This window comes from Cylas formicarius, unplaced genomic scaffold, assembly GCF_029955315.1.
Source record: "Cylas formicarius isolate icCylForm1 unplaced genomic scaffold, icCylForm1.1 PGA_scaffold_3__17_contigs__length_32017465, whole genome shotgun sequence".
NCBI classification, from domain to species: domain Eukaryota; kingdom Metazoa; phylum Arthropoda; class Insecta; order Coleoptera; family Brentidae; genus Cylas; species Cylas formicarius.
Window position 1 is genome coordinate 13,015,771 of NW_026844326.1, and position 19,782 is coordinate 13,035,552.

The 19,782-nt window shown below is 31.9% G+C and overlaps 1 protein-coding gene across 3 annotated transcripts in view; it reads right to left on the reverse strand.

Annotated features, from left to right (window-relative positions):
• Positions 1-19,649, reverse strand: part of LOC132699211 (probable chitinase 10) — a 53,837-nt gene extending 34,188 nt beyond the window's left edge. Inside the window, exon 1 of one of the 3 annotated variants that reach the window (XM_060665799.1) lies at positions 19,568-19,649. In XM_060665799.1, the coding sequence (XP_060521782.1) occupies positions 19,568-19,600 (33 nt within the window). In that variant the 5' untranslated portion in view covers positions 19,601-19,649. Of the gene's footprint in view, positions 1-13,327; positions 13,521-19,109; positions 19,157-19,567 lie in introns of those variants that run through there. The other 2 variants (XM_060665801.1, XM_060665800.1) reach the window with 2 other exon arrangements.
• Between the last annotated feature and the right edge of the window lie 133 nt (positions 19,650-19,782).

A 19,782-nucleotide genomic window follows, 5' to 3' on the forward strand; every position in this document is an offset into this window, starting at 1 on the left:
TCGTAGCGTGAATCTTCGAGCATCATGCCTCGGCAACTTCGTGATCTCCGAGATAAAATATTACTACTTGTGCCGCGAATGAAAATAAAAGTCAATGATTTGTCGTTATTGAATAAAAGATGAGTAAAGGTCTTCCGGTTTCGTTGCTCAACCAAGGAAACGGTAAAGGAGAAGAACCGAATATCGATACCAGTGCTGCTGATAAAATATTTAACTCGAAGCTATATTTAGTATTGATTATGGTACCGATTATCCATATTTTTTTATTGGCATATAAATGAAGAAACAACCGCTGATGCATCTCAGAGGGTAGGAGAATATAATAAAAAAACTTGCAACCATAAACTAGAATTGAAATTATGATTTAAAGCAGGGCAAAGCATATTGAATAATTAATATTGATTAGTATATTAGAAATTTCCTACAACTTATTGACAGGGTCGTTCTCTATCTCCAATGTTCTATAATTCAAGGAGAGCATTGCATTTTGGAAAGCTTTAGGTTTTAGTCGTGTTAGAATATGAGGATCTAGAGTTATGGACATAACGAATATCAACCAAACAATCCAAATTTGGATAAGTTATTATTGTTGATGTTTTTCAATTAGCCTATCATTATTGGAAATGAATAAGAGTAGCTTAGACAATATGATTAGGACCAATAGATTGTTGTTACTCGAAAAAAAAGATTTTTATAAAAACTTTTCAAGTTCTTTACTTAGTTTAAGAATTAGTTTTAACAGTTATAACTAAATTAAGAAATGACACCATGTATATTAAATGAGCAGTGGGATCTTCAAGTAAATTCTGAAAGCGAAGCAAATAATATGTGAAGAATCTGATAGAACAAAGGACACAATTACGGTTTATATTTTCTTGTGTTTATAATAAATACAAATAATCAAGATTGAACGTATAGGTAACATTTAATTCAGTTTCATTTAGTATAGGGAGTCCTTTTTTCTTGTATTAATGTTAATAACAATTCCATAATCGAAAGCCTTACGAACGAGAGAATCACAGCAATAATCTTAGAATTCAAAGGAGACAGCTAGCAAGAAAGGTAAGAAATCTTCTAGGCAAGAAAAATCCCCTCCTAAAAATATTCAAAATTAGTAGACTAACATTTTTTATATCTTCTATATGGAAATGGGATATATCACTATGTAATTTGTTCACAAATATATTGTGTGACAATTTCATAGGTATGATATTTTACATAAAATAGCAAATATCTAGCCACTCATCAGCTACGTCAAAACATTTTTTCGTGTTCGTCTTGAAAAACAACAGTCTCCAAATAATTATCGTAAATATTTGGAAATTAAAAGTTTTTGGGTTACTAGAACGGAACAAGCTTTTTGTTTTTTGAGCACCAAGTGAAAGTGGACATTCTCAAGATGTTTTTAAAAAAATGTGTATTCACAATATGGTAATAAAGTTGTGGTTGCGGACGAAATTTTATCGAGCTTAACGAGCCGTTTGCTTGAGTTTGAAATCCAAAATGGCATCGTCTAAATAATGCGGACCCTGTAAATGCCTCCCGTATCCTCGGAAGCGAAGGAAACGCCCTAACCCCTTATTAGATTACAAACCAAATCATAATTTTACTGCCGATGAGCTTATCGTCTGATGCAATTAGTAGATTGTAAAATCCACTAAGCTTTTAGTTACATTATGACGAAATTGACATTGAAGCGGCGTGTAATTTTAAGTCGTTTCTTCGATATTCTCTTTGATGAATTATTTATTCACACGATTATCATCTTTTCAACCTTGAAAGAGTTTGAGCCAGGACGATTTTATTGTTTGAGTAAGGTCGGCCTCAATGAACAAATCCGATCCACTTATTCCATTTTTCTCGGCGTACATAAATTTGAATAATAGTTTCTTTTATGACAGAGTAATGACAATGACGTGAGGGATAAAAACATGTAATCATGCGGCGCCCATTGAATGCAAATTGCTTGGCTTATTTTTTTGAGGTACGATTATAAATGGGATGGGATGATGTGACAGTATTAAACTTTGATGGCGATAGTTACATTATACTTGATATTTACAAGCCTCAGGAATGAGCAGCAAAAATATTTTTTTGACAGTCGACAATCAATAGGTACGATATTTTTTAAAATTTGTATAGGACCTTAAACTAGATCGTTTAAATAGTGATTTAAATTGATATTCATGTTATCATATATCTATTACAGATAAACTGTCCACTCTGGCTGGCATAAAAACATGTTAGAATTTTAATTATTATTAATAAATAAATACATGCACATTTGTACAGGTACAGGGTGGCCACTTTATTAGAGGCCTGTTCCTTTTCCCAGGAAAAAAAAAGTTTATACAAAAGTTTTATGGTTTAAATTAGATTTTAAAATTATTCAATTTTTATATATACAGGGTGGCCGATAAGTGCTGAACCGACATTAGTTTTAAAATTTTAAACCAAACACCCTATAGATTTTGATGTTTTTAGAATCCCTGCTAAAAAGAAAGGTAACTTTTATTGAAACTACTTATTCGAATTTTGTGTAGTTCGGACAGAAATTCAGATTATATATTTTTTTATACAAAATAATGGTCTTCCACGGCTGGCAGTAATGACTACTTAACCAAATTTTAAACACATTTTTAGAAAACTTCCTTCTAACGATCTGCGATAACTAGTTATTTTAAAATTGTACAGGGTGCCTTAAGTTAAAGGACATTTTTTTTAAACTTCAACTTGCAATATTCATTTTTTTTTTAATGAGACGCCCTTATTTTTGATATTTTTTCTCAAAGCGGGTCAAAATACCTATAATTTGGTATATGTGTGTCCTATACCTAAATTTAATGGTTTTCGAAATACTGCCACCTAATTATTTTAAAGAATTTTAAAATATCATCATTGTTATTTTTTATCTTAGGTAATAATAATATTGCTTGATTAAAATCACATCTGTCAAACTCTGACTTTTAATTATAACGCCATTTAAAAAACTAATTAACAATAATTATTATTTGGTTATTATTATGCCATTTAAGAAAATGGGAGTTTTTTTCTATTAATGAAAACTTTATTTAAATATGCGAAATTAAATAAAATAAAAGAAAGATATGCCATTATAAAATTCTTTAAAATAATTAGTTGTCAGTATTGTCAATAATTGTCGTCGGAGTTTATTCCTAAAGATTTTTTGCGTAATTTTAAAATACCTAGTCATCGCAGATCATTAGAAGGAAGTCTTCTAAAAATGTGTTGATCAAGTAGTCATTACTGCCAGCCATGGACGACCGTACTTACTAAGAACATAATTTTGCATAGAAAAATATATAATTTCTATTTCTGTCTAAACAACACAAAATTCGATTTAGTAGTTCCTACAAACGTTACCTTTACTTTTGGCAAAGATTCAAAAATATCAAAATATATAAGGTGTTCCGTTTAAAATTTTAAAATTAATGTCGGTGCAGCACTTATGGGACACCCCGTATATATAAAAATAAATAATTTAAATATTTAACTTAAACCATAAAACTTTTGTATAAACTTTTTTTCCTAAAATCAGTTACTGAGAAAAGTTACAGATCTCTAATAAAGTGCCCACCCTATACATTGTATACATATTGTTAAGGAATACAAACCACAATTTGGGTTGATTTGCTTTCAAATGCGTTTACAAGTAACCTCCTCCCGCATTTGGTTTTTTCTGATGCCCAGTGTTTGCAATGTTTATTGTGCAATTAAAATGTACTTCACACACTAAGTAAAAATAACCATGAGAACGATCAAAACAATGTGTAGAAAATAAGAATTGTTTATTTAGAAATCTGAATTGTTGTATGGGGAAAGAGTCGTTTATGATCCTATAGTCATTGTAACAACATCGTATATTTTTTTATGTTTATTCATTTTCATCAGCCATCAACGAAATAAATAGATAGAAAGCAGTTGGTTCGATTTAATGATGACCTTTACCTTTCACCTGACATGCACATGAAACCATTTAACGATTATTTCGGGAGAGTGAGTCGTTAATTCCATATTAAAAAGCTATCTTCGCTATTCTTAATTGTTCTTTTTAGACCACCCCTGTCCCTTCTCTCTGCATTCCAATTTTACATTAATTTCCCCCAAACAGTGGATCCTAACTTCACCTTTTATAATATTGTTATTGTTTACTTGATTATAAAAACTTTGCTTCTTGTTATCCAGAAAAATTCCAAATGCAACGTGCTGCAACGCAATTTACTAACATTACATGCTAAAAATTTAACAATGTCCTTTTAACCAACTTAAATAATGCATAGAGCTCGAAATCATTTTCAAAATATACGAAATTTTGTTAAGCAAGTCACAATTTCATTTACCAATACAACAGTTAACTACTCGAGATGCTTGCCACAGGAAGTATATTAAATCCGTCTGAGGATGCGTTTACCTGAAGAATATTAAATGCAACTGTTTTTGTGTGTTTGTAAATAGATCACGTCCCCTTAGCTTATATGTATTGAATACGGCAGTAGTTTTTGTTTTCACATTAAGTGCTTATACATTAAAGCTATTGATATTATATGCAACCATTTCTATCAGGTAATTCTGATATTAATAAATACTACCTGAAACATGTATAGATAAATTTATTTAGTTAATACACCATTCTACGGCGAGCCATTTACAGGATGAGAAATACATCCAAGTCCCTGATTTACTGGCTGTGGATTAAATATGAAACTAATAAAATTCTCTATACAAGGAAATATTGAGCTTCTCGGAAACTATTTTATATGATTCCTCCATAAGGATAGACTGAGAGAAATATATTTACATATATTCTAAGTTAAATGCTCGGAATTAACCTTCTAGTGGACTATGATTGATTTTGTTAAAAACGCCATCAATTAAAAATAACAAATACTTTCACATCTGTTTGGATATTTGGGGATCCAAATAAATTCTCGATATTTCCAGACATATGCAAAAAATAACTTAACAAGTGGCAATTCTGCAATTTTTTTTAGCATTTGGTATCAACACCTAATAACTAATATCCTATTTTGTGGATGAGTTCAACAAATTCCATTGAAGACCAGTCAGTTATTGAGAAGGAGTATACAACCAATCTGGGTTACAAGAAATAATGTTTAAGGTACGCCAGTTTCTTAAGGGCATTTTGAAAGTTTTGCCGTAGTGCCGCTAATTCTGGTGTATAACTTAAGGTCATCAGATAACACTAAATCACTTTCTAAGAAAGAAAAAATTCTCATTATACACATATCTTCTAAATTGCTTCGTCTCCAAGATATTTTTATTTAACTTGTACATATCTTTCATATCAAAGAGCATTTTGGTGCAAGATATATTCGTGAAATTGTTTATTAATCTATATTGGCAACTCCGCATACTCAGAGTCTTGGTTTTTATTGTTTGCGCGAAACCAATACATTTACCTACGGATACATTGCCAATTTTGCTAAGTATTCTGCACCAAAGATTGCCTGTAGTATTAAAATTGAGATAAAAAAATATTTTTTTCGTAAAACTTCAACACTATATCTCCACAAACAAGCAGCTTAGCAAAAACATTAATATACATTTTTTTTTCACCCTCTACAGTTAGGCAAAATTTAACAACTTTGTGTATGCAATTAAGATCCTTTTATTTATTATAATTTGTATTATTATTAAATAACAATCGTTTTAAAGACATAAACGAAGATTGGATTGGATTTTACATGCTCAGAATCACACCACTATTTCCAAATACCTTTGATGCATGTATGAACACCTACAACATTATTCTTCTAATTAATAATGCCCCACATTATTTAATTACCGTTTTTTACCGTAATAAAACGGTGTTCGCTAGCCTTGAGCGCACTCTCCTATAGAACCTTAACGCACAAAAACCGTTAGGATTTTTTGAAATGCTTTAATGCTGTAGTTGTTATTGTTATGCCAACCAAATTATGTGTATGATTTGAATTCTTTATATGCATATCGCCTTCGTTTTTAGCGTCCCTCTTATGTAAGTCACATGAATATTACATAAAACGAGCTACAGCAACCTTCACTTTTGAATGTTGTAAAGCAAAATTTACTTAATAATTTACGTCACCATTTTCGTTTAGGAGGTTCATTGATGAAACGTTTTTTTGTGGCCCACTGGCGTTTTCAGTGTACTTCAATTAGGTATTAGCCAACGGCCGAAAATATCCTGCAAGTTTCAAAAATCCAAATGCTTAAATTATTCAAGTAAATTAATCCTATACAATACAAGATACACCGCTGTAAAAATCAATAGTTTCTTCGAAAAAAGAATAATGTAACTAATTGCAACTGAATAGTAAGTTAAAACCTGTCGTTTATTATATTTATTCTATTTTTAAACAAATTTGATGAACACAACTTTACAATATACGGTATTTCATTAGAATTATGGAATTACTATAGAATTACAATTACATTACATGTAATACTAGTGTAATAATTCATTTGCTGCAATGTAGTGATAGTTTTTGTTATACTTTGTGAAGTTATAAGATTTTGTAGTTGTATTTTAATTTATAAAAAACCAGGATGGACTCTATAAAACCGACTAAATAGTCAGAACTCCAAAGTGGCTTAGACTTTGGAAAATTGCCCAAAGCGTGCCTATTTTTAAATCCCGAGATTAGAGTAGTTATAGATTATAGCTAACTACAGACCGATCTTCCTCTTAAGTCACTTAGGCAAGTTGCTTGAGGCACTTCTTTGGAGCAACTTTTTTTCGGAAAGATCGATCTTAACTAATTTGGTACACTTTGTTCAGTCAGTGGGTGACAATATGGAGTAAGGGTTCGAGTTTACCGCCGTTTACACGATTTCTCCACAGTTTTTCAATAAATACACCATCCAAATTTTGTCCTGAAGCTGGAAAATATCGATGTGCACGATGCTTTGCTCTGACTTATTAAGAGCATAAATATAACCTCCGGTGTACCTCAGGGGGTCGCATTTGGATTCGTTCCTGTTTGCTCTTTTCCATAAGATGTCGGCCAGCGCTTATTACATTGTACTAACTCCTTGTAGGCAGATGAGCTCAAAATTTTAATTCATTCACACGACTGCAGACTACATCTTGTTGTAGAGGGACTTGTCAAATTTTGACGAACATTTTTCTCTGAATAGATTTTTTGTTAACCCTGAGAAATGTCAATATATTTTATTTACTAAAAAATTACCACCACTGCAAACTAAAAATGATCTTGATCTAGATAACTACAAGCTGTACTTTTTGGACTTTATAAAGGATCTATGTCTTACATTGGATTCGATACCTGCTTCTTTTTGAGAAATATTGGTCAAAAGGCTATATAGAATTTGTAACTACTTTTTTCAGGTATGTTCTTAGGTATGGAAGTGTATTTTGGCTAAGCTAACACAACTTTGTTATGAATAACTGACCTTCAATACAGAAAATTGAAGACATTCGCTCAGGTAGTAGGAAGCAGGTTTTTTACCATTATTTTTTGTCGGGATAAGTCACTATTAATGGAGCAAGTCAAATTAATAAATACGTTCTGCTGCAAGTCACTTACAAAAAATCTAATGTACGCCGACGACACAGTCTTCATTGCAGACACAGCTTAATATCACCAGAGATTTACTGACAAAGTTACAGAATTATGCAAAAATGCAAAAACAAAAATTGTGATACTAAGCAAATAAGATACTGACTTAACAACAGGACAGCTTTCAATCGCATGTGAAGGGAGCTATACAATGCAAACATAGTCCAGCTCATCCAAATCAGAACGGGGTAGAAGCTTTGACCGACACTGCATGTAAGAAAAGAAGAAAAAGGTTTGATATGTGTTAAGGCGGCAATGGTAATTTGCTCAAACTTCTTCATCCGCCTGGAATTATAGATACGCCCGTCAATCAACCTTAAAATATCGATATAATCCGCATATATTTAAATTCGTCAAATACCAGAGGTGGGTTGCTTCCTGATTCTGCAATAATTAAAATAAACTAAAACACGTACGTGGAAACGATCGAGATATATCGCGGCCGTTACTACCGACAAGAGCAAAAGAAATAGACTACAAGGTTATTTTGCCGGCATTTAAAGGAGTGGACTTGCAGGCAAAAAAAGTTGTTCTTGAATCTACGAATTTTGTTGAAACGTATCCGAGCTACATTCTGACGAAAAGAGAACACACGAACGCAAAGAAAATTATCATCTACCCTTCATAAAACGGCGGCATTGTTGTTCACTTTATCATTCAATATTAACCGCTTATAGAGGCGATAGGCGATGTATTGTATTGTTTTAACAACAATTTGGTAAATATTGCCTAACTCCTGTCAATGCGAGAGTATTAATGAAAACAAAAACAAATAATCTATTTCATTACCCACTATAAATAAACAAACCTTGCACAAAAACATAACAGAGTTTACAGCAGTTAATCAGGAAAAAAATTAACGCTACTGAGTAATTTTTTTTTTACAAAAACGACACAAGTTTCTAATTGTGCATCGCCTGAATGTGAAAATTTTTACCAATAAATGATAAAATGTGGACGTAAGATTTACTTAAAAAATTAATCATAGATTGCCAAGGGCGAGCTTGTTTTATGATCGATGTAAATTTGGGTCTTGGCCAAAAATATAAATAATTCATTCCTATAAAACTCTTATTTGAGGCACTCAAGGTAATGCTTAAGCAATGCTGGAGGCTGCCAAAACATAAACTTAGATTTTTGTAGTTCTGTATATATTCAACAAAACAATAATGGGTACTTTTTTTTTCAAAATATAATTAAAACATAGTCAACATAATTAACATGTCACTACATAGTTTTTTCTAAACTCAACCTCAACTCAATACGTACAATTATGATTTTAAAATTAAACAATATACATTTAAAATGTCTTAGACTGTTGTTCGAGTCCTATATATAGCCTAGCATTGGGAAAGCATTGCGTAATTTTGAATTTATTTTGAGAACTAATGAGGGCTTTAAAAGCCTAGATACTTTAATTACAGAACTACTGAGGACTTTAAGAACCTAGATACTTTAATTACCTTATATTTCACCAGGATCGAATAAAATAAAATTCATTAATTTAATTTCTATCACTCTTATAACAAGAATTTACACTATTATCGCTTGCAATCAATGAAATCCAGGAGACAGATATTTTCTTTGTTTATAAGATAGTAAATCGATCCAGTTTTGTATGAACTACTCGTATATTTTTTTTAACGCTAGTTCTTATACCCTTCGAAATAGACTAACTTTCAGTGATTTCTTTTATACAATACCATAAGATTATGCAGGATTTTTCACCCAACCCTTTCACTGAAAATTTATAATTAAGAAACGCCTTTCAAATTTTTGGGCAAAGGTAAGCTCCAAATGCGCCTCTTTTATGTAAATTAATAATATACGGGCTGTTCCCTTTGAAATAATAAGTCCACAGCAACTTGCCGTTGAACCTGAAGTGACCTGAACTTGAAAATATTTTAAAAAAGAAGTACACTTGTCACTTACCTTAACCGCAAAAATTGAAAGACGATTCTAAATTACATCGGGCGTAAAACCCTGTATATTAATATTGCCAAATATGATAGTAATATTATATAATTTATTAATAAAAAAAGTATTGATAATTGTATGAATTATACCACAAATCTAATTTTGACAGAACTGCTCTTCTAAAAGAAGAAGGTTAGCTAGAAGCAGTAGTAGTACTTAATACTAATTGAAGTGATTTACAAAACTTACAAGGAAATTAATTTCTATAGCACTTCACTGAGATTGCTTTTACTTTGAAAACTTTTTAAGCATTATTTTTTTATGCTTGAAATTTTTCCTAATTCGTGTTGTTCTATAATTGGTCTGCTCCAAGCAGTCTGTTTAATCGCCTTGCTTGAATATGTAAATAAATAAGTAAAGATCCCTTAAATAAATCACCTGAGTATCCAAGTCTTAAAAACTCTTAGTAAATCCTACTTGAACAATGGGACGATAAAAATATAGAGCGTGTGATCATTGGACTTCTAATTGTACGTTCTAACTTTGTAAACATTTTTGTTTATTCCTTTGTTAGAGATTTTTGTAAAGAAAATTCATTAACACGCTAGCCACGGCAAGCATAAATAAAATTTTTGTATATTACAATCCACTAACACAATATGAATACGAAATTTTTTCCTTTCTAGAAAGTCTTAGCCATAATTGAGGCGAGAATACACCATTTTGAAATTAATTTCAAAAGGTAACTTAGGAATAAATCTTGTAAACAAAAAACTCTTTTGGAAAATTTTTGTTTAGTTTAGTTTTGGTTTAAAAATGGCACTGATGAGTTACTTTGACTTGTAATTTACTACACAGCTGGCTTACTAGCTGCAATAATATAAAACATACAAATTAAATTACATGCCGCAGAAATACGCAATAAACGTTTATGTAAAATATAAAGTTATGAAATGGTTTCACTACGTGTACGTAGTTTCTAATATACATCCTTGATTCATCACCAGTGAATTCTGTTAAAAGTAATTTGTATCCATCACCACACATCATAGGAATTTTTATGTTCATCCTATTTTATAGGTTTCGTGCACTAGAAAGCTTTTATTGTAGTTAACACTCCGTGGGTAATTTTGTGCTTCAATCCGAGAAGAAATTTATGAACGCCAAATCATATATTGTCAACATGGTACGCTAGATCTGAACTTACGGCGAAAATTTTGCACTGCGAAGTTTGCTATTTACCGATTACATGACAGTTACTTTGCCAAGCCTAAATTTACAATATTTATAGTCGTTCAAATATGAAGTTTTGCAACGAAAGCTTATAACACAACGCAACACCGGTTTCATAACTGTATATAATGATACAGCTAAATAAAACATATATCTCAGCCTATCAAGACTATAACACGCTAATATGTACATATTAAACAGAATTAGGCGAACTAAACGTTTGTTGTATTTACATGGGTTTTAATTTAATATCGTAATTTTTCTCTTTGCTTACTTCGCTAACTTTGTCAGCACATTTTTAGTTAATAATGGTTATGTTGTTTACCGCACACGGCTGACACAAATCCGAATAATATATTCTTCACATGAGGAGAAATTTCAAGAAAAGTATGAGAGTTGGATGAATGCAAAGTAAAAGTAACATATAAATAATTGATGTATTATTTTCCTTTATTTATTTATGGCCGGTTTTATCAAGGAGCAGCAAATATGCAAACTGTTAACCAATATAACCAAAATGAGCAATTTACGTTGTAGCAATTCCGAAAAACTTTCATTCGAGTGCAACAGAACATGCAACCCGATAATTACAAAAAATAGAAGCTATCAAATTAAATCGAAAAATTCACGACGCAATAATAAGACTACAGAAAAGGTCTCATGCAAATCTATTTATAGCGAAGTTTATGAATAATGAAACATTTATTATCTCGTATACGTTTGACGCTACCGTTTGACAGACTATCATTTTTATTAAATGCTACATCAATTTAAATGCTAACAATGCTAAAAATGATCCGATTTGTTTTGTAATTGGGACCCTTTTGTGTTGAAACTGGTATTAGCGACATCATCAAGTTTAAAAAAGAATTTCAACTTTGAATATCTACCACTGCATCAAAAAAAATTACAAAAATAAAGAATCAAAAATTAACGAATTAGAAAATGATTTATATTTTAGCATGCAAAAAATGCCAAAGTGGTATCGTCGTTTTGGAAATTTTTTCGAAAATAATTTAAAGCGAACATGGTGGAAATAACTGACATAGAGCAACGTTTCTGTTGCGAACAGCTCAAGTTTCACATTCCTATATACTCTTATATATATATATATATATATATATATATATATATATATATATATATATATATATATATATATATATATATATATATATATATATATATATATATATATATATAAAATTAATCCAAACACATTACTAAGAAACATGGGCTTTGAGTAAAAATTTCTGCAAAAAACATACGACGATTTCCCATATATGTTTTGTTTTTGTATTTTTCTGCACAATTTCCTAAATATTGCCGATTTCTGAACACAAATGCGTACTTGGGGATTCTTTGTCATGAAAAATTTAAATTTGGTTGTAGGCGCTACCTACACCTTATTTATGAAGGCATATGACTTTTGCTATGACTATCTATTAAATTATTGTTAAAAAAAAATCCTCAACACGGAAAACGTCTTCTTTATGGGATACGCTAGTAGTCACCGTTTTCGAAATATTTTGACTTGAATTAATCGATGCTTTTTAAAAAAATGAAATTATTTTAATTAATTATTTTAATTAAATTAAGTGGGTTTACTCTCCAATGGTGTTTCTATGTAAAAAATAAAGATACAATGTGACACCCTGAATCTCCAAAATGAAGCGATTTTAACCTTTTATCTTACTTTTTATAAAACTTCTGGGTTCCTCCTGCGTCGTTTTTTGTTAAGTCGAACTAGCTAACGTGTCGCCAATCATCCTGTTCCTTCTTCGGTTTCAGTCAAACTCTGAAGAAGTCAACAGGATGATTGGCGAAACGTTAGCTAGTTCGACTCAACAAAAACCGGGGCAGGAGGAATCCAGAAGTTTTATAGAAAGTATTACAGTAGCCTGTATAAGTTTCTTTGAAAAATTAACAAACTTTTTATCTTATAGGTACATTCTTGAGAAATCAATCTGTGAATTAGTTCGCCGACATTTATCATGAAGTTGAATAATGTTCTTTAAATCAGAAACATCAAAATTACATGCAATTGGGATTTTTTTTTAAATCACAAAGTATTGTTACCACCGAATTTTGATTGGTGAGTCCCCAAACGAAATTAATTCTTTTCTAAGTTGCGATGTGCGTAAAATTAAAAAAATATGAAAAAAAGAAGCAACTGTTATCTTTATTTTAAAAAAATAAAATAAAATACTACAGATGCTTTCATCATTTCATTTCATGAGAAAAATATTACAGTTTGAAATGTTTAACATGGAAAATACATAAATTCGTCTGATCAAAGTTTTTATATGGTAATGGGGTGATCAGCAAATTGACAATTAAATAATGACTTAATGATTTCATTAGAAGATATGATAAAAAAAAGCCAGCTAATTCTCCGGTTTTTTGCAATTTTACAACTATTAACACCAATTTTGCACTAAGAATCCAGTTAAAACAAAATTAGGCCCAATTAAATAGGTAATGAAACAAATTAGATTTAACAGACATTTTTTAAAATTAATTAGCCACCGACATCAACGAAAAATAAAAATAATGTAAAACAGGCGGCTTACCATTTTATCCAATTGATCTAAAAGCGTTCAGGAATAGATCTGTCAGTGCACAAATAGTACAATCCAATCAATGCACAATCACATTCGACCTAAAAACCAATAAACCGCGGGTCGTATATATCTCAGCGCGTACTATAAACTTTCATTCACGGCATCCACTTGTCTATATCGTACTACTGCACTGAAGCCGCGTAGCGTATAATTTTTGCATGCTAAGGCCCCTACCTACAGCTCGAGTGTCTTTTCTCGCACGAAAAGCTCGAATACGCACGTCTCTGTCTCAAAGAAACATATAGCACAGTAAATTCGAAAGTTAATACTCCGTCTTTGTTTGATTTGTGTAGCCGGTCGGCAATTTGTCCTCGTTGGGTATGAAGGACTGCTACCGAGTTACTTTTCTTTTTCTTCGATTTGAGGTAAAATCGGGCATGTACAAATGTTTACTGACAGCGGTGGTAGTTTTTAACAGGTATTGCGCCGGTGAAATCAACAGTCGCATACGCGACGAACCCCAAGAACAACAAATATAAATTTTGGGTTTCAAGATTTTACATAGCTGACGTTTTCTATACGAGCACAATGACTATAGCCTATAAAACCGCTTATAATATGAATTGCGAAATTTAATTTTTTAAATTACTTGCGCAGTTGAAGTTACCCTAAAATTTATAATTTTCACCTTATTTTTATTAATTTATTAATTTTTTTATTTTTATTTTTTATATATACAATGTTATCCATTTCAATTTGACGTCTGTCAAATGTCAAAATGTCAAATTATGTCCAAAGGTTTATTCGGAAATTTTAGTGTTTTTTAAGTACGACGTATGTTATTAAAAAACACACTGTATGGCTCGATTGTCTGACGTTTGTGAGATCTGATGATGTTCGAGAAATGTTATTAGGGATTTGTTTAAAACTACCGGATTTTAAATCGGGACTACCCAAAAAAAGTCTATATTTTCCAATCTTCATCAAGTTTCAATTTTTGTTTTAAAACAAAGTAAGTAACTTTTATTTTATTCATTGTTATTTATACAGTGCGATCATAAAAATTTACAAAATTCTATATGAAATTTTTGTATTTTCATACTGGTAAAACCTTATTCGGAAATAGTATATTATGCGACAGGTGCGGTAAACGGCATTTGACTCACGAGCGGAGCGGAGCGAGTGTTTAATAAGAGATTGTCTTAAAAAGTTTACCGAACGTGTTGCATACTATACTTTTTCTACGACCGTTAGTTTTTGGGGTACATTTTCGCAAAACAATACGAATACATTCACTGACATGACCGTTAGAATTGACAAACGTTAAAATTCAAGGAAATATATCCAAAAATATCCGATTACTCCCAAATCCGTGCGGTAAAATCGTCGAAATGTTCGAAGTGGCTCGGATCCGAGGGAAACGGAACTGACGTGGTAAAGTGACGCTTCTCGTACGCTAGATCGGTATATAATTAGGTATTTTACAGAAGGAAGTAGAAAATAGTATATTATGCAACAAATGCGGTAAACGGCATCTAACTCACGAGTTTATTTGACACTAGCGGAGAGTAGCGGAGCGAGTGTTTAATAAACGAGTGACTTAAAAAGTTTGGCGCACGTGTTGCACACTATACTTTTTCTACGTCCGTTAGTTTTTGGGTACATTTTCGCCAAACAACACGAATACATTCACTGACATGACTGTCAGAATTGACAAACGCCAAAATTTGAACCATGCGGTAAAATCTCCGAAAACATCCGATTGCTCCCAAACCCGTGCAGTAAAATCCCGGAAATGTCCGAAGTGAGTCGGATCCGTGGGAAACGAAACTGACTTGGTAAAGTGACGCTTCCCGCAAGCTAGATCGGTGTGTAATTCGGCATTTTACGGACGGGAGTAGAAAAGTTTATTTTCAACACTAGATTCGCAATATCAATAAATAAAAATAATTCAATTGCCATATAATATCTAATAATGGATAAAAGTTGATCAAATATTTTTTACCTATATTGCAGAAAAGGTGAAAACTTGCATATTCTTTATGGATATGCGATAGTTTTGTTTTCAACTTAAAGAGCAATTAAGTGCATAATAAAACCATTTCATTTAATTTTATTGTAGTATGATTTTATTATAGATTATTTTTCCCCTATTGTTTTTAAATTATTTAGTTATTTTATACAATTCACAAGAAACAAATTAACTTAAAACTTATTAATATTTGCTATAAACGGGATAGAATGCCTCACTAATTGACTACAAAACGTACCCACTGCCGTAATATTAAAACATTATATTGCCTGAGGATTATAAATAGACACACTAAGATGTGTCTAAGTTAGAGAAATGCTTATGTTTGGTACCTTACTAAATCCCGTTGTTGAACTAAACGTAAAAGAACATTACGATTAGCGATAACGTAGCGACGCCATTAACATTTCGAGTGCACTCAGAGAATGTTAAAAACACTTCCAGGTTGGCAGAGATTTCCCCGAATGATAGGAAATGTTTTTGGAGGGCTCCATGCTTCACTGCACAAAGCCTGTTTGGAATAATAAATCACAAACCATTAGACCCAGAGGTATTTTGAGTTGACAAAAATCCCATTTGGCTATTATTATTTTGAATTGTTTCTCTAAAAACATAATTATCCGAGTTTCTACCAAAGAAAATTATTAGAGCTTAAGTTTACCATTTTAAATATCACAAATTGCATTGCATTGCATTGAAAAGAAATTTATAAATGTGTTGCATACTACCAATAGTGGCTTGTAAAGTTACCATCAGAATTAGCAAAATTTAAAATTCCATAGTTAAAATCTACCGAAAATATCAAAGGGTCGAAGGGGCTCGCGACCGTAGGCAACGAACACTTTACGCATGCTCAATTAGAATTTTATAGTAGGAAATAGAAAAAAATGTTATATAAGAATTTGACAAACTCTTTATAAAACCACATTCTTCTTTGCAGTAGGAAAAGTTTATTTTACCGCAACTGAAAATTCGGCTGCAAGTTATACAAAATAAAAAATATCCGACCCATATGTAAAATTAGGTACATCTTTAATAAAGAGATCAATCTTTTTTATGGAAATTAATTTCCAAAAATAGGTGTATCCTGAAAAGAATTGTTAATAATAAATACATGGTCGATAAATATGCGAAGTTGTTGATAATTGAAGGTAAAATGCATCCATTACTTTTTCCTTTTGTTTTGTTATTTACTCGGTGACTCATCCGATGGCAGTTCTTTGTCAAAACGTGATATTGCACTTGGACAGGAAATGGACTCTGTGTAAACTTCCCGTTAAATATTGAACGAAAATATGTCCAGATCAATGTTTTTCCCAAGGCTACTTTCACGCCATATTTGTGTTTAAATTTGGGCTGGTAATACTTGTTCAAATTAATTGTCGATATTAATTGTTATACCAGTTCACCTCCAAATTTTGAAGTGGAAGTTGCTGCCTTCTGAAATTTCGGCTTTAAAGGTTAATCATATTCCAATAATTTATAATTTACCTGGTATTTATTTTTTGTTAATAGTTATAAATTCCTTTTAGAAGATTTCAAACGGATTTAAAACAGTTTCTTTGTGAAATCAACAGCATCTGCTTCTCACAGGCGTAACCTTCATAGTTATTAAAATTTCTGGGTGAAAATTACCAAAATGAAATTCCTAAGATGCAGTTTAATCGATGGATTGAAAATCGTCAAAAAATTCAATTGCATTTTTTTTAAACATCCAGACCTTGGATAATCATAAAGAATAAAACAAAAACTTACTTATCTAAAAAAAAAAGCAAATTAAATTTCACATTTCACAGAACTCGGGACATTTCAACTATTACTGGTTATCATAGATTTATTTAATAAATACCTGAAACAGGATAATTTAATGTAACCCACGATCCCTTCCAATCTGGTGCACTCCCAAAACCAGGTCAAAATGTGTATCTCTAGTCCTACAAAGAAACTGAGGTAACAGGTGCCCACGAAACCTGTTAATTTAATGCAATGAATGAATGTCAGTAGCGGTACTGGCAGAGGTTTTGCATAACTTTGTTTACTTTCTGTTCCTTTGCACAATCGCTGAGATCGGATCGAAACCTGGATTTAACGAGAACCGAACCCATTCAATATTTGGAGTTGTCAATAGTATACGATACCTGACATACAAATGTCATTTAAGGAGACCCTCTACTAATTTAATTTTTCTACTCGCTACTCTAAAATATCCAATTTGCACTGAGGAAGCGTCCACTTAAAGGCTTAAGTTTCGTTACCCAAGGTCGCGAGCCACTTCGAACATTTCCGGTACTTTAGTCACGGGACTAAAGTAAAAGTATGCAAGAAGTCGATTTACGCATGCCGTGCGGGCTGCGAATATTTACAAGCTACCAAACTACCGAGTAAGGTGCAAGAAAATAAAAATTAAAATCAATGCCAACATGAAATAATTTAGGAAATAGCACTAAGAACTAACCACGATTTTAAATCAAAGCTTCTAAAACATGATCGTAAAACATCGTCCACATAAGTAACAGTTTACTCAGTAACATCTTAATCAAGACATCACACGCCTATGGATGTCGGTTTAAAAAGTTTTGTCGCGTTAGTAGGTTTACCCTTTATAGTTTTCGAACACTATCCATGCACTTTCACTTAAGAGACTTTCACTATAAATAACTGCACATGTGTATTACGTTATGAAAACCGTTACACTGTAAAAACTTTGTGTAAAATCACCAACGGTTTTATTGCTATGGTTTACTAATTTAAGTAACAATTCGGTCTTTAAGTGTTTTATCAGCAGTAGTGGCAAATTACTAACTATTTAAATAAATAATTAGAGGTACTTATATTGACATGTTTTACATAAAATTCTGACTTCCCCTTGTAGACGTTACCTTACGTCTTGATTTGATTGAAAAAATATAACGGCAGCATCCTTATTTCAATAGACACAAGAATTGTGTTTCTGTTCTGGGATTTTTCGTTCATAAATCGTGCTTTATTAAGAAATAATCAGATATTTACGAGCAAGTTTGTGCTTTGATTTCAATTTTCATAATCGACTAATTTTTTTTTCTGTAAAGTTTGTCCCTTCGAACGAGCTAGCTTTGCAGAATTTTCAACTTTTTCAATCATTGGAACATTAGAAAGACACTCTGAACGGCGAACTATAGGTTTGGCGAATGCGCCAGGCGCTTTTTTTAAACAGATTGCAATGTGTTAACATTATCGCTTATCATTGAGAAATGCAGCACAACATACCATTAACAACAAAACACGAGTCAGTCTTATACTTCCTCGGTGGATAAGAAGTTTTGTGCAAAATTCGCAACGAGTTTGATAGGTATCATTTTAGCGGCGAACTTTATTTGGCACGAGCGAAACGCAGCGGAGCGAGTGTTTAACAAACGAGTAACTGAAGAAGTTTAACATGGCATACTACATTTTTTCTTTTTTTTTTTTATAACACAGCGCAAATAAATCCAGATTGGTGTCAAACAAATGGCCAAAGTACCGGAAACGAGAGTGGGGCAACCAAGCTGACATCTTAAAGTGAAATTGTGGTACTACTTCTTAGAGTTCTACAAATCGTAAACATAAATCGAATAACATAACTTTACATGAGTGCAAAGTTAATTACGTCGAATTTACTGGTAGTTAAGTTTTACAGTATCCAATATCTATTTCCATTAAATTGAAGCCTTATAAACCTTAAGCAGTATTTGCAAGGCTTTACACTCAAATAATCTTTCACTTTTTATGCGCGGGTCTCACCATATTATTGCGTTTTTTGTTATTTTAAGTTGGACTCGGCGTTCAACTTCCTTGAAACTTTGTCTTCGTCTCCGCAATAATAACGAATAGAATTATACTCGTACTTCAACGCACCCTCAAATACCTATTTTAGGAACAAGTTGACTGACTCCGACATTTTGCTCGCATTTACTTATAATTATTACTGCGAACGCCCACTCCACACCACGCGCATTTCAAAGTACATTTTAAAATAGATCCGCTGGTTATACACATTTCGTTATTTGTTTTAGATTAGTGTTGTTAATTGGTCGCAGAAAACAATTTAGATTAATAATAAACTATTCCAAAATAATTGCCATTTTAATTGACAGAATCGGAAAATAGATAACAAATCGCCTTCAAGCTATCAATTATTCAAACATTAAATAAAGGACGTCCTTAAAATAGAATTCGTTTCTATGAATTAGTAATTTTACCTTTCTCCCTGCTTTGGTTCGTCTTCTCTGCATTGACACTGCCGCTGATAAGAATAATCCTGAGCATACATTTATTTTAAACAACATTCGAATTCATACAGACGGCTATAGAGATAAAACTGATAAATATTAAGAATCCAAATTTAATCAGTAAAATAATACACATAAGTGCTTTAAAGGGAAGACGTCACCAACTCACTCATCATGTGGATTTA